This window comes from Hirundo rustica, chromosome 4 (genome assembly GCF_015227805.2).
Source record: "Hirundo rustica isolate bHirRus1 chromosome 4, bHirRus1.pri.v3, whole genome shotgun sequence".
NCBI classification, from domain to species: Eukaryota; Metazoa; Chordata; class Aves; order Passeriformes; family Hirundinidae; genus Hirundo; species Hirundo rustica.
Window position 1 is genome coordinate 26799598 of NC_053453.1, and position 26382 is coordinate 26825979.

The following is a 26382-nucleotide window of genomic DNA, read 5'->3' on the forward strand; positions in this document are numbered from 1 at the left end:
CTCATCTTGTTTTGCCTCTCTCGGCCAGGTCATGGAGTTACCATGATCCAGAGCCTTCCCGCTATTTGCTCGCCTGCATGCGAGGGCAAATTCAAAAGGTGCATTTCCAACACCGAGTGCGGAGAAATGCACGCCGAAGCCCAGGAAGCGTGCGAGTCACTCTGGACCACAGGATGGGGAGGGCTCAGTCTGCCTTGCATTCCTAATTTAAGCACAGTTTCCCCGCATCCATGCCTAAGCACCAGTTGACGCTGTTTGGGGTTGGTTGGTCGGTCGGGTTTTTTCATGATTCTGTCCGACCGCGCCCTGGCGGCGCGGCGATGTTTGAGCCTCGGCGCGGCCCGTAGCGGGAAGGGCCGCGCTGGGCCTCGGCATGGCGGCGGCCGGCGCGGGGGGCGGGAAGGTTCCGGGCCGCCTCTTGAGGTGAGAGCGGGCCGGGCGGGGCGGGGGCGCCGCGGGATCGTCACCGAGGGCGGCGGGGCGAACGCCGCCGTGGGACGCGGGGGCCGCCAGCACAGATTGGCGTCGCGGGGAGGCTGCTCGGGGACCCCGCGCCGCCGAGGCCACTGCCGTCACTGACCTTCCCTGGCCGGGCCGGCCCCTGCAGCCGGGAATGCGCTCTTCCTCCCGAAGCGGCGATCCCCGCTGTGGGCGCGGTGCTAACAGCTGGAAACTAACGCAGTCCTTCTTCGGGGGGTTAAAGTCGGCTGTGTTAATGTATTAGCTAAATAGGACTTTTGGTTTTAAAAAAACGAAAAGCAAAACAAACAAAAAAACTCTCCTACAGAATTGCTTTAAAAAGAGGAAAAGTGCTAAACAGGAAGAATAAAGGTGAAGGAACGTGGATTCACAGTTTTAGATAGGTCTCACCTGGGCCTAACTACTGAACCAGCTTTGGGGTTTGGTTGTTTCTTCAGCTTAGAAGAGTTAGGGTAAAAACTACACTGAGAGCAGTGTTTCTATATAGGAAAGCTATTAGATTGGTGTCTAAATGTTAATGAGGCTTCAGGTTTTCCACAAAGTTATATTTGCAAAAGTTGACAAATAACTTAAAAGTGGGTGTCCACATTCTGTTTTGAATCTAAATGTGATTTGCTGAGGTTTGTAAGTCGTGTTAAACCTGGAACCTTAAAGCCATTAGTTTAAAACAAACATGACAGCAATACCCACCCACCCCCCCCAGGACTTTGAACAGTCCTTGTGTAAACAAAGTATTGACAGAAGTTACTAGCAAATAGCTGTGTTTTAGAGAACAAAACAGTTATTGAATTTTATCTTTAAAATTGAATTGCTGTTGTCTTTTTATTTGGTAATAGCTGTGTGATGATGTACTTAATCATGAAAATGCACCTTTTCCTCTCCATAAAAAGTCAACCGTGTATTTTGGTTAAAAAATGCTGATGTTTAATAGTGTGGTTTAGGAGTATACACTTTTGCTAGTTGATTAGAAGGTGGGGTCAGGAAGAAGAGATTATATTTATAGTCTGAGCTGTCATTTTGCAAATCCTTTGTGCCCAAAATCCTTTGTGCGCAAAATCAAGTGATTTTGTGGAAGATTCCTTTGCAGTAGGAACAAACATGTTGTCCCATTTGTTCCCCTACTCCAGCACCCAAAGCAGCTGGTGGGGCAGAAGAGAGGAATTTCGCTTTCATGTTTCTTGTGGTATGCTGGCAGCAGGACTCCACTTTGCACCAGCTGACCCAATGAGAGTTGTGTTCTGTCGGAGTGGCTCTTCGCTTGCCTGGAACGGAATTTGCTACTGTTAACAATCCCACAGGAAACAATTTAGTGATCGCAGCAAAATTTTAAGCCAGGTGTGATGCGGCAGCTTTGTCATTTGCTCATACGCAAAGGGCTCATTCCTGCTGGCTTCTGGGGCTGTTGTCAAACTGAACATTTATAGGGTTAGCCCCTTGACTTGGAGGAGTTCCAGAAAGGCTCAGGAATCCAGATAAGCAGGTTGGCATGACATATGTTCTTCAGCATAGTGGTAATCGCATGTTAGTGCTGTGGGTTGAAGGAGATGGGACATCATTTCTCTGTATTCATGATTTGAGCTAGAGGGAGGAGGAGGGCATTTGTAGCAGCTGAAATGAATGATTCAGGTTGTCTGTAAAATGAATGTTGATTGTAGTACAAGAAGCAGTGAGATGCTGTCAGTGCTATGAAACCTAAAGTATTGTCTCCTGGAAAATGAAAGCTAACTCGTGTTTGCGTTATCTGTATAATGGAGAAACAAAAGGGTGAGAGGAACAGAAAGTACCTTACTGAGTGAGGGAAGAGATACTGTGATATATGAAGCATCCAGGCAGCTCAGAATTAAGTCAATATCTGTAAAACACTACTAATAATGAATACTATGAAAATGCACAGTTGAAATCCAAAGAACTTCTAACTTACAGTAACTTCATGTAATAGTAATTTGCTTTGAATATGTGGTATGTATCCTTCTTCAGGTAAATAGATTTTTAATGCATAGTTCTTCCAAGTAATATTTGCATTGTTGTTGGGTTCGTAACATAATTTGAAAATACATGTTACCAAAAAGTAATTTAAACAATAGGATTTCTTAGGCCTAGTTTTCCTCTGCAGTAATTACTTAAGCTGGTTTTATGTTGCATGTCAGTCTTCGAATCTGCCAAAACTTATGGGAAAATTAGACAATTTACTTTATCATTTGTTGTTCACTGGTTTAAAAAATGAGAATTTAAAAATCAAGAGAGAATAAAGTCTAAATTTTGAGTTTGAGTCAAGGTGTCTTTTAACACTTCCCCCACCATTATAAATAAAAACAGTAAGCTATAATCTAGCACTGAATGTTCTTGGCACGCTGGTTTCTCTGTCGTACCAGTAACTCTTCAGAAGTCGCTGTAAGGTGGGCAATTAGTTAATTACTTAAAAAATTATAGAGGCTACATAGAAGTCTTTCTATGTGTTGGAGACTCTGCCCATAACATTACAAAATGCCCTTTAAAAATACTAGTCTGTTCCTAGCTATGTTAAAAAGAAAATCACATCCGTTAAATGAATCTGAATAGGAGTTCTGAATTTGCCAATAAATACTTGTGTTCTAAATGTAATATTTATTCTGATCAGCTTGTTTGTTTTCTTGTTTTTTGAGGAGGGGGGAAACTGACTTGAAGGGGTGCAAATGAAGGGTTTGATTTTACATTAGGAGAAATCTCTGAAAATCATGCTAAATGAGTTGGTACATCTGTGTGTCCACTCTCCTTTTGAAATGGAGATAATAGTATCTTTTTTACTGTGGGTTAAGCTCATTAACTGAGTAGGAAGTTCTTTTTGTAAATCATATAGTTATTTGGCTGCTAAAAGGAAGTCTTGTAAAGCATGCTGAAAAGATTTAATATAAAGTGAGAACTTACCAAATGTAATGGTGAAATAAAATAGTGTTTTAATATAATTATAAAATGTTCTAGAAGCAAGTGGCTCTCATAGAAGGGTTTTGGCTATCCATAGATACATTATACAGATACGTGATCAATGAGTTTTGTGGAAAACTGCCCAGGCCAGGATTGTTTTCCTCTCATTCAAGTTATGAAATAAGGTTTATGCAGAACGCATTTTATATTGGTTTTCACACTTAATTGGTCTTTTCTATGTATTTTTTTTTACTCTAGATATTAAACTTCTTTGTGAGATGGAATGGGTCATGTTTATATGTTCTATATGTTTAAAAGGAATTATTTGCCACTAAAACTTTTCTTAATTCTCTTCCAGGACATCAAGGATTCTGGACCTCTGTTACTGAAATGAAATTACAGAAGGCAGCAGTAGCATTGTGTTCATTGGATGAAACCCGAATATTTACTGTCGGTCAAGTGGGTGAAACCCCTAACTGCAGTTTAGATGTGTAGGTCACTGCGTTACTGTGTTAGTCACTGTCTCTATGCAGCAATGACAAGGCTAGAAGAAGCAAACAGAGAAGTGAACATGCACTCATCAGTCAGATACCTTGGTTATCTTGCCCGAATCAACCTACTGGTTGCCATTTGCATGGGCCTTTATGTCAGGTGGGAAAAAACTGCAGATGCACTGATTTTGGTGATATTTATTCTGGGGCTCTTTGTTCTTGGAATTGCCAGCATACTGTACTACTATTTTTCAATGGAAACAGCAAGCTTGAGTCTCTCCAATCTTTGGTTTGGTTTTTTACTTGGCCTTCTCTGTTTTCTCAATAATTCTGCCTTCAAAACAGATGTGAAAGAAGAAGCTACAAAATACTTACTTCTCTCTGCTATTGTTTTAAGGATATTATGTGCTTTAGTTGAGAGGATTTGTGGTTGTGTCTATCATCGACCAACTCTGCTGACAACAGTTGAATTTTTGGAGCTAGTTGGATTTGCAATTGCCAGCACAACTATGCTGGTAGAAAAATCCGTAAGTATTATTCTCTTGGTCTTGGCTTTGGCCATGTTGATTATTGACTTACGTATGAAGTCTTTTTTGGCAATTCCAAACTTGGCAATTTTTGGAGCCATTGCATCCCTGCTCTTTTTTCCGTCGCTGCGAATCCCCACGAACCCTTTTGCCTTGGCATGTTTCTTCAGCTGCCTCATTTCAGATCCCCTTCTCGACGTTTACTTCAGTGGACTTTCTGTTACTGAGCGATGGAAGCCCTACCTGTACCGTGGTAAAATTTGCAGACGGCTTTCTGTCATCTCAGTTGGAGTCATTGAACTAATCTTTTTCATTCTTGCAGCCTTTAAACTACGTGATTTGGATCTCTGGTATTTTGTGATACCTGGTTTTTCTATTTTTGGAATTTTCTGGATGATTTGTCATGTGATATTTTTTATAACCCTTTGGGGATTTCACACAAAATTAAATGACTGCCACAAGGTGTACTATACTCACCGTGCAGAAAACAACAGCCTGGACAGAGTCATGGCGTCTAAAGGAATGCGTCACTTCTGTTTGATCTCAGAACAGCTGGTATTTTTCAGCCTTGTTGCGACTGCTGTTTTGGGAGCCGTCTCTTGGCAGGTAAATAATAATCTCTTTATCTTGATCTTCTCTTGACAATAATCCCAGGAATTGCTGGCTCCATAAAATTCCTAAAATTTGATGATGTGCTGTAAGTTGGCAATTCAAAGTTGGAACGCGTGGTTTCACCATTATGTGCTTTGAACTTAACGCTTTGAGCTGCCTTGAGTGTGACCTGTTAAAGCAAGTGCAACTTACCAGCTTCCTTATGGCAGCGTGGGAAAAGGTAATGCTTCCAGGGCAAAAGAGGTGGGCAGAGTATTTTGCATTTACCTACTTGGGAAATTGCTTTGCTTTTGAATTCATTTTGCCATAAAATTTCTTTTCAAAATAAATCACTGTGTTAAACCCTAGTAATGCTCACTAAATCTAGGGCTTTTGTTGTAGACTATTTTAGATTGAAACTTATTAAATGATATTTTTCAGTAATTTTGCTTGGCTTTTAATCAGTTACATGGAATCAGAGATCAGCTGATAAACTGGTAAATTGTTTGTATAACATGAGCTTTAAGTGTCTCACTTTCAAATCTGGTTATGCACCCCAGATATGACCAGTCTGAAAGACCAGTCATTAAAATCACAGTGTCCTTTGACTTTTCTTTCCATTTATGAATTAAGGATGTTGTCTTTTCTTTAGCAGAAAACATACATTTCTTTCAAAGTGTTTGTTCGGTGCCCGAACACGTGGTATGTTGTTTTAGTTGCAGCAGGGCAGTCAGAGTGTTTTCTTTTTCAAATTGATTTAAACAACAATAACAATTAATTTTGTGTCCATTCACCTCTTACATGAATTACAAACATATATTAATATATAGAAAATATCATTTACAGTAGATCAGATTTACAGACATGTCTTTGTTGTGTTTCCAGAACAATTTTGTGCCCACTCCTCTAGAATTTTTAATCCTGCAGATTTTCTTAGATTAAATAACCTTGTGGATGAACAGTATTAAAGAAGTTAGTGGAAGATGAAGTTAACAGTTACTTTGTAAGGTTCTGTGTTGGGGTTTGGTTTGGGGTTTTGTTTTTTGTATGAAGAATATGAGAATTTAACTGAGCACGCACCGAAGAGAGGAAGACAGGCAGCAAAATACACATGATACTGCAAGCCTGCAAGAAACACTGGGTAGTTTTGCTTTTTTTTTTTGGAAGATTATCATCACTCACAGCTATGGTATTTGGACTTGCAGAAAGGACAGAAGGAAGCAGAACCAAAAAAGTAGAGATAATAAACAATCCTGATAATAAACAATAAACAAACAGTTCAGTGCAAAAGTTGAGGGGAATCAAATTGGCAAGACTTGGATCCAGGTATGTAGGAATAGATCTTCATATGGTGCTGAGCTCTGGGGCTGTGTATCATGGCATGCCACGTGTGCTCCATGGTTGCAGAGGCTCAGGAGGAAGCTGGACAGAATTCATGGGGGTCTGTGTGCTGTCTGGAAACCACATCTGGCTCAGGAAGTTTTTGAGAGACTGGTGGTTAAAGTACTCAGGAAACATGTTTGGTCTGTCCTAGCACTCTTTCCTAGGCATCCATTTGGAGATCAGATATTCTTCTGGATGGACCTTTGGTGCAGATTAATACAGCCATTCATACTTTCTTATATTAAGGATTTTTTTTTACATTTTACATGTACATTTGTAATGTATTGTCCCTTATAGTTTCTTAGGAATGCCAAGTATTCCTTGGTCCCCAGTTCCTGAAAATGTGTTTGCTCTTCTGAAGATTATTTAAAACATTTTTTGCATGTATAAGATGAACATTTTTCATTCTTTGCAACGTTAGTTTGGGATTTTTGTAGTTGTTTCAGTATGAATTATATTTGAAATCTGTTAAGTGTTACCTGGAAGGTGAAGCATTTTTTGTTTATACCTTTCCTCACTACTGCAAACTTTTTTAATTATAGTGCACTTGATAAGAGAGGTGGCTTGAAATCACTTTGTGGTCTGTCATTTGACCTCCTACAAATAGAATTGCTAAAAAACTGGGCCTTGGGAAGGTGCTTCCTGAGAGTCAGCTATAAATAATTAGCAATACCTTATAAAAAAATCTAACTTATAGCCAGAAATGGAGTGGTGGAAGGGGGCGGGGTGGGGGGGGGTGGTGTCTCTCCGTGGAAAATGTTTTGCAAGCTTTATATATGCCCTCTTAACATTTCTAATAACTGTTAATATCTGTGTTTCATATGAATCTCACATATATGAAAAGTCAAAACCTAAAACAGGCTAGACACCTGTTATTGGTGTCTAGAAGTATCCTATTTTATTAAAATTGCCAGAAAAATATCAAATCATCTTTTGTGGAAAGGTTTTTAAAGTGAGATGAATTAACTTGCTGTAGCAGAGACAGTGGTTTTCTTACTGATGCGAAGCTGTTGAGGCTGAAAGTCCTGTTAGCCAAGGACCAAGCTTTAAGGGGAACATAGCCTTTGTGATAAGACAAGGGTTTAAAGTCTGTTCATTCTACTTGGGTATGTACCTGAGGAGAGCTGTAAAAGGAATGTGTTAAAGTTGGGTGCATTAAAAAATGGAGTAAGAGCTTTTCTTTCAGTGAAGCATGTTTCAGCTGGGACATGGTCTGCTTCTAAGAATAGTCCTTGTTACAGCTGCAGAGGAAAGACGTCCTTTTGGTAAAAATACAGAGGCATTTTCTTTGCAAAATCTGCGGGAAATGGTCAGCACCTGCCTTTACATTTGTCTGAGTAATTTCAGTCAGATCAATAGACTCTTTAGTGCCAACTTTTTTCAGCAATTAATCATGTGCCTATTTGTAATTAGGCCCTTGGATGGGACAAGATCCAGAAGAAGTCATGCAAATGACTCAGTTATTACTTCTTCAAGAATCCAGTAAAATGATGAAAAATTTGCAGACAAAGTGCTTGTAATTTTCAGACAAAAATCTTGATAAGGTTTGGGGCGCTCTTTTTCTCAAGAACTTTAAATTAAATTTTGTTAAGTGCTCTATGCCAAGGTACCTACAGGTTTTCTGAATAACTAGCCAAAGAGAACTGTTTTCCCTGGAAGGCTTGTATTTAATATTGCCAAGAGAAAAATTAACTATGTTAGAGCAGGTAAAGTAATGGAATTAAGTAGTTTCAGTACATTATTCTTGGTTTTAGTGAATTTTATGGGTTAGTAAAATAATAATACTCATTACATATTTGAGTACTCATACTTAAATGGACACTACCATTTAACTTGAATTATTTATGGGAGATAAAAGAAGTTTCCTCTATGTATGATTATTTTCCTGTTTGGGGGAGAGCTAATGCTTTTGTAGTTTTTATTCTGGTGTGGTTGCCTGTATATATAGTAACATCTGTATTTACTTAGACATACTTTTATTAACATTACAGGTTAAATAACTTAAATGCAAAATCATATCCAGTCTTTCTCCTTCTCTTTACCCCTGCTTTTCTTCCTGGCTTGTATTTTTAATCCAATCCTCTGTTGACTTTGCTTGTTTGGGGCTATTTTTGTTGGGTCTTTTTTTCCCCCAGAGGCCCTCCTGCATCCTCTGGCTTCTTTACATATTTTCTCAAATATCCATGCCACTCCTGCCTTTTTTCAGCTGTCTGTCTGGTCATGCTTAGTTCCCCACTTTCTTTTTGTCACTGACAGTTTTTCCCCTTCTTGCCGATTTGCCTTCAATACCTGTGCTTTGCTGTTATTTTAAAGACTTTTCTGTTCAGTTTCTTTCTAATACCTTTATTCCCTCTTTTCCTACTGTTCCATCAGCTCTCAAGCTGCATCCTAAGTCCCCACTGCTCACTGCTGACCACTTCTTCTCAAACTTACGCTCTATCATGTGTATTTTGCCTCCTGTCTTCCTCTCTTCAGTGTGTGCTCAACCCTCCTTGGCTCTCTACCTCTCCCGTCCTGTCCCCAGGACAGCCTCGGGTTGCCTGCTGAAATCCACAGTGGCAGCACACCTTGCTGCTGTCACCACTGCTTCCAGAGCTTCTCAGTCCTGAAGGGGATCTCTGGTGACAAGAGAGAAGTATTCATTGTTAGTCTAAAGAGTGTATTATGTTTTAGCTTGATGTCAAAATTTCATTAATTTCAGGATTCACATTTTTGTATTTAATAACATCAGGGTTTTTAGTATGCTTTTAAACTGATAACAGCTTGTGGGTTTGCTGGAACAAATGCATGCAGATTATAGCACAGGCTTTCCCATGGTTAGAGCAGGAGTCAGGGATGGGAAACACGGCACGTTAAATCCATCTGCCAGTGATTGTGGCAACTGTTTTCTGCAAACTGTTTTCTAGATTTTTCCACTGCTGTTCTAGTAGTCAGAAGGATTCTTTATTGATCTCCATAGACTGTCCGTTTGGTAACTTGTTATAAGACTGTTTCCTCTGGTAGCTGATGTACTTTGTAGCTTTGCGAATTTTGTCTTTAAGCTTTTTTCTACCTGTATATAAATATCTTGTCCTCATTTGAAATCAAATGTTTGTAGATCAGTTAGCATGTTACACTTTTTCTCCTGAGTCTTCTCTGTTGTAGAGGGTGCTCTTCTTTTATAGTTCTTTTGTTTGGGAGGTTTTGTGTATCTCTGTGTGTCTGTGGTAAATATTCAGGTTGGATAGTGGAAGGCAGGGCAGTATTTTGCTTGGAAAGGGCATCTTTGTAAGCTTTCTCAGTTGTTGGTCTGTTAGATATAATCCCAGGCACCCTGTTGTGTGAGCAGTGGGTTGGACCAGACAATTTCCAGAGGCTCCTTCCAACCCCAACCATTCGGTGATCCTGTGACCATCTTAGTTGACATATGTTTAGTGTTTAATTTCCGTTTTAAACAGAGGGGCCCTTCTATAGGTCGTTGTAATTGGCTTCCAGTTTAAACTAATATTTTATGCATTTGGGGTTTTTTTCTTTAGTCACACATCCATAACTAAATACAGTTCCAGAGTTAGTTCTGCTTCAAGCAGTAGTTATTTTTTGAGATGGAAGTTGTCCTATCCATGAGTATAAAATGACATCTTGGCTGTAAAATACCTCTAAATTCTTCTGATGTTCTCACTGTTACACTTAACAATAAACAGTGCTCAAACAAATAGAAAGTGGAAAGGTACTGCTTCTAGTGAAATCTCACCAATCTTTTATTTTCCGTCATTTCAGTCATAAGAGGCAAGAAGTAGATTTTTTTTCCTTTTACCTTTTCTGTGTTATTTGAAATGAGACTTCATTGTTAATTCCCTTAGAACAAGACATAAAAAGGCAAAAAACCCCACAAAAACCAAAAAAACCACCACCAACAAAAAACACTCACCAAAGATTAAGAGATAAAATGATTTCTCATGGGTTTTTGTAGTAGGATTGCCTCTATGGTCCCTGTCTTCTGTTTGCTTTTTGAGTGGTCTGTCTGGAATCAATGGGCACTTGGAGTTTAGGGATGTACTGCAGGCTCTCATTACTAGTGCAATTGAAAACAATGAAAATTGCTTGAACAGGTGAAAGAACAAAATCCCTTTCTGACTCTGCCTGTGCATCCATGGCCATCTGCTGCATTAAGGACCAGTCATCAGATCTTTGGAATTTAATAAAGCACTGACAGTTTCCACCTGGAATTTTATCAGTTTATATTAAGGGAGGAACCTCTCTTCAGTTTTACTGCAATTACTAAATCAGATTTTTTTTGCTATTTGAAGTTCTTATTATTTAGGTATTTTAACATGCCACCAGTTTTGGGGGTTTTTTGCAGTTCTGGATTAAGATATTTTATTATCCTACTATGGATTTGTTATGATCATCATTAGTAATTTCTACATTTGTGGCATATTTCTTCTAAATCGAAATTCCTGAAAAAGTGCTGACAGCAAGTGCTAGCAACTTTACATTAGATAGGTATCTATAAATCTAAAAATCCAACATTTTCCTATTCCACGGCATAAGATGGCCACTAAAAGATGACACAGTTGAAATTTCAGATGGAGCTGAGTTGATTCATAACACTATAGAGCTTATTTCCCATTCCTGTTATAATATTTGGTACAAACTCAAAGCATGGTACAGAGCAAGATGGATCACTGAGATGATCCCTAGTGTTTCTGTGTGAGATCCTTATCTCACAAGTACTTGGGAATTTTCATTGTCAGTATCTTCATATTAGTAGGAGCATTTTCAATAAATAAATGTAAATCTTTTTTAGGAGTTAAACTCAGTCAGAGTGAGTCCTTGTGATAATTTCAATATGTGTTGTGGCAGAATGCTGTGGATTTAATAAGTTGTATGTGTTTAGGGGATTGGGCAAGTGCAGGGAGTATTCAGAACAAGAGGGAGTATTCAGAACAAGATGTTATGTTGTAAGAAAACTACAATAAAATTCATAGAAAGTAATATTATAATATTATTTATGATATTATTATCAGTCTAGTTTTTATGGGCAGAGGTATTTTTTATTTTGTAATGTGTTCACTGTGATAAAAATACTAATGCAATATAGGAGCAATTTGCTCTAGCAAAGTCCAAGAAGATATATTTATATGTGCTGGAAAAGCTAAACTTGTCACATTATCCTTCTGGAATCTACAGTTGGAAAACTAAGTCTCCAAGTCTTGAAATTAATTTAGCTACAAAACTCGACTCTTTCATCAAAGTCTTACACTTCATAAGGTTTCTACAGGAAAAAAATCTAACCAGGGCTTGTTAAATTTTTGTTGCTGCTTCTCAGAGTCTTTTTCAGAGTGCCTTGGAGAGACAGAGCAACAAAAAGGAGCACTTGCTGCTGATACATTTGAAACAAAAATTATATTTCTTTAGTTAAAGGATTTCTTTTCTCCATATTGACAACAAAACAAATTGAGGTGGTACCGTAATAGTTACAGTGTTTTAAACTTTCCTGTCTACTGATCATTTCAGGTAATTAATGCTGTCAGTTATTATTTAATATCAAATTCTGGTGTTTATTTGTGATTAGAAGTATTGCTATCACCATTTCAAGGACACATAGGTGAGATCTTTCCATCAGAAGTATGATAGGACACTTTTTGAAACCAGGACAGGTAGCAAACTATTCTTTCTTAGCACATTGGATGGGTAAAGATGTTCTTTCAAGCCTAGTAATTGTGTTTAAAAACTGAAGCTAGTTGGCTAGTTGAGCTAGTGCCATGTGCCAGCAAGAACTGGGTTGGTTTAGATGTCATTTTTTTCAGTATAACATACTTTCCAAATTATTAATACTGTTGACTTGGTGTTAAGTTGAACTACCAGTGCCCATCAAGTCACTGAGTCTTACACAGTAAGGCGATATCCAGATTTAAAAAAAAAAAAAAAAAAAAAAAATAATAATAATAATAAAAAAAAAATTGTAGATTTGTATAAAGAGGGTGAATAAAACATAGAGGGGATCAGAGACAAAAGGATTCTTCTCAAGACAGAAGTCTTTAGCTATGAATTTACTTCCTTTGCTACATAGCAAACATCAGTATTTAACAAATGCATCATGGATATTAAAGTTCTTGTTTAATTGTATATTATAATACAGTTTCTGTCTTTCCTAAAGCATTTAATACCTCATTAAACCCATTCACATCATGCTAAAATAATTAAATTAATCTTTATCAGTCATCATGCTAAAATAATTAAATTAATCTTTATTTGTTCTGCTTCTCAGAGACATCTGGCATTTCAGAAGTCCATTTTTATTTTACTAGTACTAGCAGTTGAGATGTAACTGTTGAAACTTCTCGTTTGTTTGTTTTTTGCAGAAATCAGCTGTGTATTAGTAAGTGTAATATTTTCCAAAACTACTTTTTCCCTGCAAAGCTGGAAAGTTCAAATAGGCTGTTAGCTCTGTGAACGCTGTGAAGTCGTGTAGAGGATGTTCCTTTACACATCTAGTATTTATGTAACTGACCAAGAATTATCTTTTCAATTGAAATAATGTCCAAAAATGATCTCAGAATTCATCTCTTGTGTGATATGTAGTATTCCACAAGTTAAATGTATATTTTTAGTGATCATGGGATGGTTTAGGTTGGAAAAGACCTCTACCGTCATTACATCCAGCCATTAACCCAGCTGCCAAGTCCACCGCTAAACCACCTCCCGAAGTGTCACATATACAGGTCTTTTAAATACCTCCAGGGATGGATGCAATATAATGTGCTGTCATCTGATGCTAGATACATAATATCTGTGCTGTACTTTACTGCTTAAGGCCTGATCCTGCAGATGCTTACAGATCTTCTTATTTTATGCACACCACTAGTTTTGTGGCATTTGATTTTGTTGCCTCAGTTGCTAAAACTAAGCTATGATCACAGTTTTTACAGCTAGATTCTGTGCTGTCGGTGTTTTCAAATGTTTTCAGAAGAGTGATCCTTGCTTCTCCCCAAGCTTTAAATTTGTCTTTAGAGTACTTCACCATGTAAGATGTGGAAAAATAAATATACATTACCAGTAATACTTTGCATGTCTCTCCCAGTTATGTGGGCTGAAACAAAGGGATTTTAATACAATGCCTAAATCTCTTAATTTTCTTTTTAGCCAACCAATGGGATCTTCATGAGTGCATTTCTCATCGTTCTGCCTTTGGAGTCCATGGCTCATGGGCTTTTCCATGAACTCGGAAACTGCTTGGGAGGAACATGTGTTGGGTATGCTGTTGTGATTCCCACCAACTTTTGCAGGTATGGTTACCATGCATTTCAGCTCCATAGTGTGTAAATGTACTCTTTGCTCATGGAGGCAATGCAGTGCTGTTGTTTAGATTTTTCAACAACTAAATACAAATTCAAATTATAGGCAGATTTTCTAGTTCTCCGTTTTCTCACCCTGGAATGAGTAACTCCACCTTCTATCTAGGTAATTTGCTTTTAGAAAGCCGATGAACACAGACCAGCTGTGCATAGGCAGATTTCACAGTCCGTATCTCAGGCAAAGGAGGATTGGGGCATTTGACTGAGACCAGGTATCTTACATGAGGAGATTTAGTAATCCAGACAGATCAGTTCAAAATAATTTTGAATTCAATTAAATGAGATAGTGTCTACATTCAAAGTTCATTGAAATTAGATTTGCAAGTGCACTACCTGTCATGTATTTGTGTTGAGAATTTGAAGCTGATTTTTGTTCCAATGTAAATTTTACCATATGAGAAATGCATGATTGTAAAGGGATTGTACTATTATTATTTGCCCATTTGTGTGTTTTTCTTATAAGCTTTAAACTTATAAATGCTGCTTTTGCCAGAAAATGAAAAACAGTGTGTGCACCTTTTTTTTTAATATGATAAACAAGAGCTATATAAATTATTTCTTCAAGGTTACAAGAGAGAGATAGAGTAGTAAGTTGAAATGAGAGGCTTCAAAATAGAACTGCCTGATTTAAGAAAACTTCACAGCTTCAGTATGTGTAATGGATTTAGTGGATAAGGAAGAATTTAACATCAAAGACAGCAAAGAATGTGCTAATCTTAGATAACTGTATCTTAAATACTGTCAAAAACAAATTTTCTGAGCTTCTGATCTACAGTCTTTCAGCTGTGCACCCTTAAAAAATCCATGTCAATTATTATTACAGATTTGAGAAACAGATTTTTAAAATTTACATTACCATAAAAATAAATTAATTTTGTTTCCATGGTAACAATTTAATTCTTTCATTGTATTATATTATTCTGTCACAGGCAGTTCCCTCTAATTTTGAGCAAATGAGATACTCTTGAGCAACTGTTTAGGACTTGACAGAACTAAACTTCCTTATTAAAAAAGCTTGTTTCGGTGATAGACCCTGTCTTCACTTCCTCAGACAAACAGTAATGATGAGCTATTCAATGTAGCTGTACCAGTGGGATATTAATTTTCATAAAAGCCCTACAGAGGTGAGAGGGTGCAAAGTTTAATTAGCTAGACCAATAAGGAGACTAGGTAGCTTTACACACTGACTTGCAAACAAAATACATGAAGAGTACACACATATATAGGAAAAAAACCCTATATTGTCATGTTTTGTATTAGTAGAGTAAGACTTATCTCCATATTATCACCCACAAGACCTCTCCATGTCTGTAACTGAACATAAATGAGGCTAATTTGGCCCAGCTGTCAGTCATGTTCCTTTTCACTACCTTTATTACATCAGCTGAACAGTGATGAATGCTTTTTTCTTTTTGAAAATATATTCTGAAGAGCGCTCCCCTAACTGGATGTCTTGCAAGACCAAATTTCCTATTATTATGATTAATGAATAGCTGTGTAGACCTAAAAAAAAGTGTATTTTTATTCTATATTTTATACACTGTATATATTTGGATTTATTATATATTTATCTATATTTTATATAAAATACATATAACAATAGAAATAAAATTCATTTTAGAACCCAGGGACTCTTTTTTATTTTCTTATATATGTATATTCGTATCTATATAGACATACATGGTTTGTTCCAGGTCTAGTTTTTAACTCTCTTAAAACTTTGATTTTCTAAGCTGTGAAAACTGTTACCTGAAACACATTTCTTATGCTGAAAGAACTGCATCTGAACAGCACAAACAAGAAGGATATACTCTATTTGTAATTGTGAGTTCCGTATATCAAGAGTATCTGAGCAAAGTGTGTATGTTTATTTCTCTTTTGTCCATTACTGGAAACCAGTTTGCATTATGGTTTATACAGATTAGCACTCATTTTCCCTGCATTTCTTTCTAGCTGTTCATGAAAAAGTGCCTATGTGAAGGCAGTGCTCCTCAGTAGGACTTTATGAAATGGTTGCAGCCTCCCTTCTCGCAGCTTCCTTCTCTCCCTCTGTTTCTCAGTTGCAGGAATACCATAGGGCCGAGTAAGGACTATGCTTTGAATTGAAGTGTGACAGAAGGGAGGTAGTGGTCCCTCACTCAAATATAGTCATCTGAGTTGTTTATAAACTGTTAATTTAAAGTAAATTTAAATTTAGAACAGTACTACCTCGTAGCAGAGAAAATATGCACAGGGGAAAAAATCAACAGTTACTAAAAGTCCAATAAGGATGAAATAATTATCAACAATAATCATTAGCTGTTCTCCTTTTCTTTAGTCCTGATGGCCAACCAACTCTTCTTCCACCTGAGCATGTCCAAGAGTTAAATCTGAGGTCTACGGGCATGCTTAATGCCATCCAAAGATTTTTTGCGTATCACATGATTGAGACATATGGTTGTGACTACTCTACAAGCGGACTGACCTTTGATACCCTTCACTCCAAGATCAAGTCTTTTCTTGAACTTCGGACTGCAGATGGACCCAGACATGATACCTACATTCTGTATTACAGTGGTCACTCACATGGCACTGGTGAGTGGGCACTGGCAGGTAAGTGGTGTGGGCATTTTTTTTTTGGTGTTAGTTGTTTTGGTTATTGATAAACTTTCCAAATCAATTCACTAATTCTGTGGAAATCATACTGTATTGCAAAGCTTTTAAGTTTTGAATGTACTTACTCTCGGATTGTTCAGAATGGCAAAGAACCATCAGTCTTTGGAAAACAGGTTTGTACAAGTTCCTGGCAGGGAGGGAAGAAAGGAAAAGGTAATATTACAGAGTATGACTGTTAAGAGATTCAGAGACTACAAGAAATTGAGAAAACAAGCCAGATTGCAGGCTGACTACCTCTGCTAGTGGAGAGAATGTAGAAATGCAGAAGCCCCTTTGGTACGCAGGTAAGTTATCCTTAGGAGGTGGCTCTTTCCTTCCCTTGCATTGTATGACAGTCAGGTATGTTACTTCATGAACTTTATGTCATTTTAGTATTTACTGACTTTGAAAAAAATCCTTTTACAGCCAGTTAATCTTACACTTACTCTCAAAATTATCTAATATTGTTGACCCCAAATGTATTCTTTCAAGTTTAAACACAGTTTCATATTCCCCTGATTTTCCTCCAACATGATTGTTGTATTCAACAAGTTAACTTTAAAAATTACTTTTTTACCTGCATACAGTTAAAAGTGGAAGTTACACAGTCCTGCTTTAAAGACAGATTTTTCCCTGTATTTTGAGGAATATTTGTTCACTGCAATGAGCAAGCATAATCTTTTCTCATTCTTTGGACATGGGACATGACAGAATGAATAACAAGTGTTCTGTGACACTGTGTCAGTTAGACTGTCATGAAGGACTGCATTTATGTCCTTAAGATGTGCTTTGCTTTTTTTTGTAAAAGACAGAGTCAGTAAAAAAACAGGAGGCAGATACACAATTCACACTAGAGGAACAGATCGTCAAACATAACAAACCTTGTATCATAAAAACTGGTATGATTTGCTGACATAGACTTTGGGAGTGATTGTGGGCATAGTGTAGCCTCAAGACTGTAAACGTCTGTTTAAAGGGCCAGTTTAATGCTCGTCATATGCTTGGCATAGACTTCACCATTTCTCCCTTTCTTGGCCCATTTGTTTACTAAACGTAATGAAGTTGTCAGGTCATTGCAAGGTCTAGTCTTGCTCTGCTCCTGTAGAGAACTGAGGTCACTGTGTGCAGAATGGGAATCTCATAGTAAACACATTGAAAACTTGTAGCTTTTTTCTTCCTGGGATAGCACGTTGCCTGTGAGCACCAGGCTTTTTGTCAGCAGTGGTCTCTCCAGGTACAGGTGCCCTTCAGTAGGTCATGCCCTTCAATGTGTGTTCTCGCTGAGGTAGGTGTTCAGGCGCAGCTTGGTTTCCATCTGGAGGCTCTGTACCTGTTCTGGTGCAGCTCCATCCCTGAACCTTCAGACCTGCTGAAGAGCAGTGTATATTTTTTCTCAAAGATTTTATCTGTATCAGAGATTTTTAAAAGCCACAGCTGTACTGTGAGCTTAGTGCAAGTGGTGAACTACAGTGTATATAGTGTGGCCAGATGACTTCTCTGAGAAGGGGGTGGTTTGTCCATAAGAGCACCTGCCACCCTGTGCAGTTGCTGAGTGCGTCCACACCTTGTGTGGACCAGCCTGTCAGCAAAACTCCACCTCCCAGCTGTGCTCCAGCCAGCAGCATAGTCAAAATCAGCTTTCTTGCATGTGTAGAGCCTAATGTTCCTGCAAATATTGGACAGCTTCTACCCGAGTCCTGGCTTACTACATCTAGCCACCCTGGAGTGTGACTGGGGAGCTCAGGTCTCTCTGTACAGTGTAGGTAGCTGTAACCTAAATTAATATCTGGTTTTTAGGATGAAGGTCAAGATAACTGTTAAAACTTTCAGTGCTGAAAGATACAGTGTGTGAATGCAGTGGTAATCAACTTTCTCACAAAACCTCTTTTCAGTTTTCTGTTCAACCTCATCTTCAGCTTCTACTTGGATACACGTGTAGTCAAATAAAGGAGAACAGGCAGCTGTCACAGGTCCTGCATGCTTTTTTTGTGATTAATTTTAGTTAAATGATGGAGTGTAATGTGATCCTCCTTCCAGATATCACTGCTCCTGCATGTAACTTGAAAGTATAGACTGAAAAGTTAAAGCTGTTTGACTGTAATTGTGCCCCAAGTATTGGACACTGGTGTTTTATGACAGTGAGAACCTTGGTCATCAGTTCCAGTAATGTGTACTATCCTCTGACCTGTAAAGAGGATGAAAAGAGGTGACAACAATGAAACATTCATCTGATTGGAAAAGTAGTTTCTCACTGCTGGCATAATATGCCATAGTATAGCACAGCAGTAGTAGTGCAGTCTTTGCTTTGTAATGATATCTTTCAAAAGAGGCTTTCTGAATTTATTAATTCAATAATGATGTTTCTCTGTTGGAGGCTGAGATGCAACACAGTCGTGTATAAAAGAAACTGTTAACTAGTCGTGCATAAAGTATGAGCAGTCGAATTACCTGTGAGGTCATGTTGTCTGAGTGAAGGCAAAGGCATGAGCTGGGATAATAAAGCATTGCCACTGTTCCTGAAAGGTGTACCTGTTGTCCTGTTAAACCTACCAGAGAGCCAGAGGTGGCCAGACACCTGCATTTCTTACACAGCTTGGTGCCTAAATCTTGTGTGATAAGCCCTTGTGTTTGAGGTCCACAGGGCTGGAAGCCAAGCATGTGTGTTCTTGTGGCTGTGAAGGATGACATGGTTTTCTTTGGGTTTCTTTGGGTGATTCTATCCAATGCTGTTTTGAAATCACCTGCACTCCTCCATAGCTACACTGAATAAAGTTTATTTATAAGCCTTTAAAATGTGAACAAATAAAGAAATTTTTATAGATAGTTCACACAGAAGGTGTACCTAGAAAAAGGAAACTACTTCTATAAATAACTACAGCAATTTGAAGATCATGTACCAAGACAAGTCATTACTTTAGGTTTGTGTCCTAGAGGTTTTCTTTTGGTACTAAATTTTCCAGTTTTTCGTTTTCTTGGAGAAAGATGCAGCTCTGTAATTTTGCTTCTACTTTAACTGCAATAGCATGCACAACCCTTTAATTCTGAGATATTAATTTGAAGTATTTTTGTCACGCCTTACAAGTAGAAATGTAAGTGCTGATATATGCAGATAACAACATTTTAAACACTGGTTAATTATATTCCATAGTGAAAAATCACTCAGTAATTAAAATTCAGTTATTTTAAATACCTTTGTTCTTCTTCATTTTTTAAAGTTGGTATTTTCAAACTAGAGTGTTTTTGTTGTAAAGCTGTATTATAGCTTCAACGAGCCAAAACCAAGACAGTTCTTTACTTTAATGTCACTGGGAAGTCAATGGAGAGTTATTAATTTGTTTGCAAGATGTTGTCTTTAGGTACCTGAGTAAGTAGTCTGCTTTTTAAAGCTACATAGATCCTGCAGCATCCAGTACACTTAAGCAGAAGGACTTCCCACTATAGGTAACACATCAGGTTTAATTACAATCTCCTCTTTCAAAGTGCTGTTGGAGCAGGAGCTGAGACAGAACATGAGAAGTTGTACACTAGTTGCAGGGTCTTCTGACCTGACAGTAAAAAAGTACTGTGGGAAAATTCCAAAGAGATTTTTGTTTCATTGAGTTGTAAATCGATACCAGTTTTCTTGAAGCTCTGAAAACATCTGTCTCTCTAGAGAGAGTCTCTTCATTCCTGGTCATGTGAATTTTTGTGTTTGTATGTGGCTTTTTCGTTGTGCTTTGAAACTGTTTTAGTTCCCAGCATTTGAAAATGTATTTTCTTCTAAATTCATCTCTTAAAGGAGCCTTTTATAGTAGTCATAAAACAATATTTTAAAAGAGTCCTATTCCTGTTCCTAAATTCATTAAGTTTTAATACAAAATAAACTTTATTTCAGATTTTTTCCCCATTTATCTGTAGTTTCCAGATTTCTTCAATTGGTTATACTTTCTTTCATGCTGTAAATTAATTCCTTTGTTATTATTGGTGATGGGTTTTCTTTCTCATCAAGGGTAAGTTAATGGCTTCATCTGCAACAGCATATCTGCATATCTCTGTGGAGATATGCAACATTTACAGACAGGGTGAATTGAAAACGCCTGTTATATCTATCAAATTGTTAAAGTAGGGGATTCTTAGAACCAGTCAAAACAGTTAAAGTTCTGCAGAAGTTCCTGTTTCTTCATCCTGATATTAAATCTTTTTGTCCTTATGACAGGGGGTGATGCTTTACGACTTGACACGCTGTTGGAGTGGTGGAGAGAAAAGAACGGCACTTTTTGTTCTCGACTGATCATTGTTTTAGACTGTGAGAACTCTCAGCCTTGGGTTAAAGAAGTAAGAAAAGTAAATGATCAGTATGTTGCTGTGCAAGGAGCAGAAATGGCCAGAGTTGTAGACATCGAGGAAGCAGACCCTCCACAGCTTGGTGACTTCACCAGGCAATGGGTTGAGTACAACTGTAACCCTGACAGCAACATCAGTTGGTCTGAAAAGGGCCGCACGGTGAAAGCATTGTACGGGGTGTCAAAGCACTGGAGCGACTACACGTTGCATTTGCCAACGGGAAGTGATGTTGCCAAACACTGGATGATGTACTTCCCACGCATCACCTATCCATTAGTACATTTGGCAAACTGGTTTTGTGGTCTCAATCTGTTCTGGGTCTGTAAAGCGTGCTTTAGGTGTTTAAAAAGATTGAAAATGAGTTGGTTTCTTCCCACAGTGCTGGATACAGGACAGGGTTTCAAACTCGTCAAATCCTAATCAGCAACCAAAGAGGGAATGAAGTGGGAGCTCTGTGAACTTTCTCACTGTACCATACTTAAACCTTTTTCTATGACTATTTTTCTCTGAAAAAGCCTGCTCTACTCACTTTCTTCAGCTTTTTGAGCAGCTATAGTATATGCAACAGTTAAAAATTGCAATCTTAAACAGAAGAGGGTAAAACTATGATATTTTGAAATTTTTTTTTTTATATGTACATATGTAAGAGACTTATTTAATATGACCATGCATTTTGGAGACAGGTTACATGTTCATATGTCTTACTTAAGGCAGCCTTTGTTTAGAGACACCAGTTTAATCGACAGGAGCTCCTGTGAGTGCTACACTATGCTGCTCTGTCATTTATGTTCATTATACGGTTTAAATACAGGAAAGGAACCAAGCTAATACTGCAATCAATTTACATGTCCTTGAAATTATGTGTTGGGGTCACTGAGCCAAAAAAAACCCAGAATATATATATAGTTACTGTATGTAAGTAGATACCAAGAAGCTTTAGTTCTATTTGCTTTTACATCTTGTGCCCTGCCTCAGTTCTCTACTGCCATCAGTGAAAATTTGCCATGGAAAATAAGGAAATCAGAAAACCCTCTAATGCTCTGATACTCCTGAGACAGTGTGTGAGTGAAGTGAGTTTTAAAAACATTCAGTATTACTTTCAAAGTTAAGTATCTTGCTGGTGATCTTTGAGCATACACTCCCAGTAGTTAATTAATATATGGAATAAAAACTGCACTGAGCGTTTTTCCCTCACCTGTTAGGTGATTCTGAATTTTCCAGGCAAGTGTTTTCTTGCTTCCATGTTTATCTGAGGTCTTTGGTGTGCCTCAGATCTTGATTTTGTGAAATTCTGAATGTAGAGTTGGACCAGTGTGTTCATTATCTATTAAAACCACAAGTAAAGTTTGTTTGAATGGATTATTTCCTTACGGGAAGAGGGAATCCTCAGTATTCCTTTTCTCCCACCCACAAGGTCCTGATTTTAATCCTTCCAGAGCTGGATGGGACTCAAGAAATCCTTTCCTTCAGTCGTAAAAGCTGCGTAGCTTTTTTTATGCCATTTTCTCAAGAAAACAAGGGATGAAATAACTAAGTGGCTAAGACAGTACAATTTGTGGTGGTTTATTTGCATATGTGTGTGCAATTCAGTAGACCTACAGTTTACTTTTTTCTGTTTTCCATCAGTATTTTAATAGAAGTGTTAGGGAGTAGCTGATATTTGTCTAAAATATAACTTACTAATTTTTTTTCAAATTTAAATGCATACAAGTAGTGTGTAGCTCCTTAGGTCTTTGCCATCATGGCTTTTTCTAATGCCATTTGAGCTCTTCAGCCAGCCAAGTTAGAGAATCTGCTAACACTGATACCCATCAGTAACTCCCAAAATAAATAGAGAGCTACAACAGGCAAAGCAATTTGTGCCCACCAACTTCAAAATGGTGATTTTCTCAGATCTACAAGTGGCAGCCACTAAGACAGTGTTGTTTAGCAAGACACCACCTCCCACACCACTTTCTCTTTCTCCTTCTCCATCCCCCCCCCCATGAGAAGGGGATTAAAGAAATTAGATAAATTGTATCCTATGAAAACTCAGTGTCTTTGGGTCTTCTCTGAGTAAATTCTGTGATTGCAGCTCTGTCAGGGAATCAAGAGGTGGCTGTTGTCAGTAAGGACAGAGGGTTCTCACACCATCTGACTTCAGGTATCCAACTTAAGTTCCTAATGTGGGAGCCAGAGGTAGGAGATGTCTCATTTAAATTCAGATGTCCAAAAGCCAGGTATCTGAATCCATGCTAGAGAGCTGAAGTGCTCCATTAGCAAGGAGAAGTAAATATTTCCAGAAGAAGACTAATTTGGTCTCTGTTCTAGGATGAATTTTCCTGTGATTGAGGGCAATACTTTGTTTGTTTGGGGTTTTGTTTTTTGGGTTTTTTTTTTTTTTTTTTTTTTTTGGGGGGGGGTGTTTATCTTTTTGGGGTTTTGGTGTTGTTTGTTTTGTTTTGTTTTGTTTTGTTTTGTTTTGCTTTGCTTTCCTGTGCCAAAGGTCAAGCAGGCAAATCCCTTATGTCTCTTGAATAACCTTAGAGCACCTCCAAGCTATCGTCTGGAGCCTGAGCTGGGTACCTAAGCTCCTTGTTCAAGCACATAAACTGGATACTTGAAGTTGGGTTGAACAAGCACTCATCAGGTTGCAGAAAAGCAGAACTGCCTGCTGCAGAAGTCACTGCCTTCCAGTTCTGGTCATCAGCTCTTGGGTGTAGATCCATAAAGACTGCCTTTACATTTGGGTTGTAAAATCACCATTGCTTCTACTTCTCTTTCAGTAAAAGTTCAACTGATTGCATCAGAAACCCTTACAACTTGAGCCTTAGAAATTTTTAGTGAAGTCCTCATAAACATAAACACCTGATAGTAACCCTGTGAACATTTGAAGTCAAGAAGTTAGTCCTTTCTGTTCTGGAAAAGCTTTAAATATCAACCATAACACTTGCCGCTAATTATAATGGACAGATAGATCTCAATGGGTAAATTTCTACCTGCTACTGTTAAATTTTTATGGACATCATCTGTATCTTTGTTTTTGAAGGGGAACAAGAAAAGTGTGGGATTCCTGACCTCTCCTGAATCTGTGAGCAGGAGTCCGCTAGGCAATGCAGTGATGGCCTTAGCTCTGGGCAGAATAAATGCATCAGTCTGTCCTGTTTTGCCTCTAGATATTAAATGGTTTCCAGCTTACTTATAAAAGTTAGATTTTTTTCCTAGGATAGACTGTGTGATATTCAGCTGTTTGCTGAAAGACAGATTAAGAGATGAAAAATAGAGCAAAAATACTATTTGTAAAACTAATCATGTGTCTGTAGATTTGTTTCTATTTTCTTAATTATAGACCTCTGGTTTTCTAAATTCGAATAGTTATAACATGAGCTAAGGTGTTCCTACTTCAGATTTTGTTACTGTTTTAAACATGGTGAAAATGCTAACTTGAAAAATGTTTACAGCTGTTCAAATTATGGGGCCTTTTTGGACAAGAGACTGTCATGTGTTTCGAAACACTATCAGACTAGGGCTGTGGATGATGAGGAATTCAACTGCATCAGTTCTTCCCTTCTGCACTGACTTATATCAGGGCATCCTACAGTGACCCACATATCCAGGTGGAATTTTTCTCCAGCTCCTGGTGCTTACAGCTCTCTGCAGGTCTCTGCCCAGCCTCGGGCATGTGCCTGAGGGACAAACAAACACTGGGAGTTCCTGTAATCCAAGTGAGGAGTTATCCTTCTGCTGTTCCTGTATAAAAGACGGGGCCTCAAAGAAGTTTAAATCTAATTCCAAAGAATGTTACATATGCTCTCAGTTATGTACATGTTGTTGAGCGGTAACATGTACAAGTTTCAGGGGAGAGAAAAACTTTTTTTCGAGGTTTGTATCTGTACTGTATATTCAGACATTTTGCCATAAAGTTTGTTACAAACTTGTGTCACAGCATAATTTTATGTTGACTTTGTTTCATTTACTTGCTGTATAGTATCAGCCTTGCTGAAATATGCAAATGCACTGAGTCCTACAAATATAAGTCCACTAAAAGGGGTTCAAATTGCGTATTCACAGTAATATTTTTCTCTGAACAAGTATTGGGGGGGTAAAAAAGCCATTATTCATTTTTGCACTACTAGAGTTATGTATTTGCAGTTCCTTATGCTTTGTACGCCTTGTAGTTGTTGTCCAGTCTTCAGTTCAAGTTTTTTCCCAGAATATTTTTGTTTATTTTGTAAAAGTATAGTTAATGCTATGCTAGCAGTAAAGCGCCTCTGTTGCCAGCAGTAGACAATGAAATCAGATAAATTTTCTTGTTTATCTTTTGTGGGAGGATTTTTACTGAATATACGGTTTTTAGATATGTAAATAGATTTTTTTTCAGTGTATTTGTGATACTACTTAAATATATATTGCTGTTTTGGATGCTTATTTCCATTTCATTTTTTTTTGTTTATGTCCTGATCACTTTCCAGATTTCTGTGCTCTCTCTTGAATTACGTAGGGGTTTGCTATGCAGCTTGCTCCACAGGTTTTTTATAACTAGAAATTGCAAGAGTTTACAGAAAATACAGAAAAAATTGAATATTTTTAATTTAATAATTTAATAGAAATGAGAAATACTAGCTTAAATTATTGATGCCTTTCACCTTGTCTTTTTTTATCACTTATTCAACAAGCTAGTAAAAATGCTGTTTATACTTCAAGATGTAATTTTAGAGAGATATAATTGAAGACTTCCTTTACATGAGTACTTGTAGTTAGTCAAACTTTTTATCTCCAGTAAGATCAAGTTAATGGAGGGTTCCTGTGTGAGATCAAGCCTGGGAGAGGAAGCAGAAGGAAACTTGCTGCAGAATGATGAGAAGGACAAATCTACACATCTGCTTCTCACAGAAATTGCTGAGGAGGTTCCTTCACTTGGTCCTTGTGGAACAGTCCCAGCATTCCTCTTAACAAGCCTGGACTTGTTAAGTGAGGACTTTGGTGGGCAGTGGAGAAGCAGAGTGGTTACTGTGGTAAGAGGTGATGGGCATCTCAGTGGTAATCCAGTGTCCAGAGCTGCTGAGAAGGGCGTTCTTCCACGAACAGGACCACGAGCAGTTCTTTGGCACATTGACTGGCTGAGTACAAGGACGATTTAGTGGCACCTTTTGGTTGGTTGGGGTTTCTTTAACAGAAGGGGTTTAATTCTGGGTCTTCTACTTTGTGATTAAATTCATTAATTTTGCAAATTACTAATCAGTGACCTTTTCTTACTAAACTTGTGTAGATCTTTTCCATTCAGTCACAAATTCAGAGGTAGCCCTAGACACCAGCACAGCTCACCCTCACTGCTGCCCTGCAGATAATTCTAATTCTGACTCTTTGAATGGAGTCAGACAACCCAAGATACGTCTCCATCCATGGCACTGGGTTTGGGGGTTTTCCTAAGTGGTTTTGGTTAGCTAGGAAATAAAAGTCGGTGCAAATAGCTGTGTCAATGATGAAAGAATGTTTCTCCTTAGGTGTTGTTACATTATTATTGGAAAACAAGTGTAGCAAAAATGTCAGCCCATTGATGTGGAGTAAGAAAGGCACGAAGGCCTTGATCAGTGTTACCTGCTGCACCAGCACTGACCTCAGCTGGTCTCTGTTGGCTCTGCAAAGTCAAAATCAAAGTTCTTGATGGATTATACTGGAGACCAGAAAGGTGGATCAGTAAATGCACTCAGTATTACAGAGCTCACCTTGAGAGAC

At 38.1% G+C, this 26382-nt stretch overlaps 1 protein-coding gene across 4 annotated transcripts; it reads left to right on the top strand.

The window, feature by feature from the left end:
• Positions 1-348: 348 nt before the first annotated feature.
• TMEM168 (transmembrane protein 168) lies at positions 349-25072 on the top strand. Of its 4 annotated transcripts, none has more exons than XM_040062466.2 (5): positions 349-423; positions 3740-5005; positions 13499-13641; positions 16028-16302; positions 20540-25072. In XM_040062466.2, the coding sequence occupies exons 2-5, from the start codon at positions 3869-3871 to the stop codon at positions 21085-21087; spliced, it is 2103 nt and encodes a 700-aa protein (XP_039918400.1). In that variant the 5' UTR covers positions 349-423; positions 3740-3868; the 3' UTR covers positions 21088-25072. The 4 variants fall into 4 exon arrangements, with proteins under 4 accessions (XP_039918400.1, XP_039918399.1, XP_058276337.1 ...); XM_040062465.1 differs by having other exon boundaries at positions 16028-16284; positions 20540-23029; XM_058420354.1 differs by lacking the exon at positions 349-423 and adding an exon at positions 1517-1960 and having other exon boundaries at positions 16028-16284; positions 20540-23029.
• The last annotated feature ends 1310 nt before the right edge of the window (positions 25073-26382 follow it).

Coding starts and splice junctions, on each gene's coding strand:
- TMEM168 (XM_040062466.2), top strand. CDS start 3,869: ATGTGTAGGTCACTGCGTTACTGTGTTAGTCACTGTCTCTATGCAGCA. Junction 13,642..16,027: donor ATTCCCACCAACTTTTGCAG/GTATGGTTACCA, acceptor CCTTTTCTTTAG/TCCTGATGGCCAACCAACTC. Junction 16,303..20,539: donor TGGTGAGTGGGCACTGGCAG/GTAAGTGGTGTG, acceptor TCCTTATGACAG/GGGGTGATGCTTTACGACTT.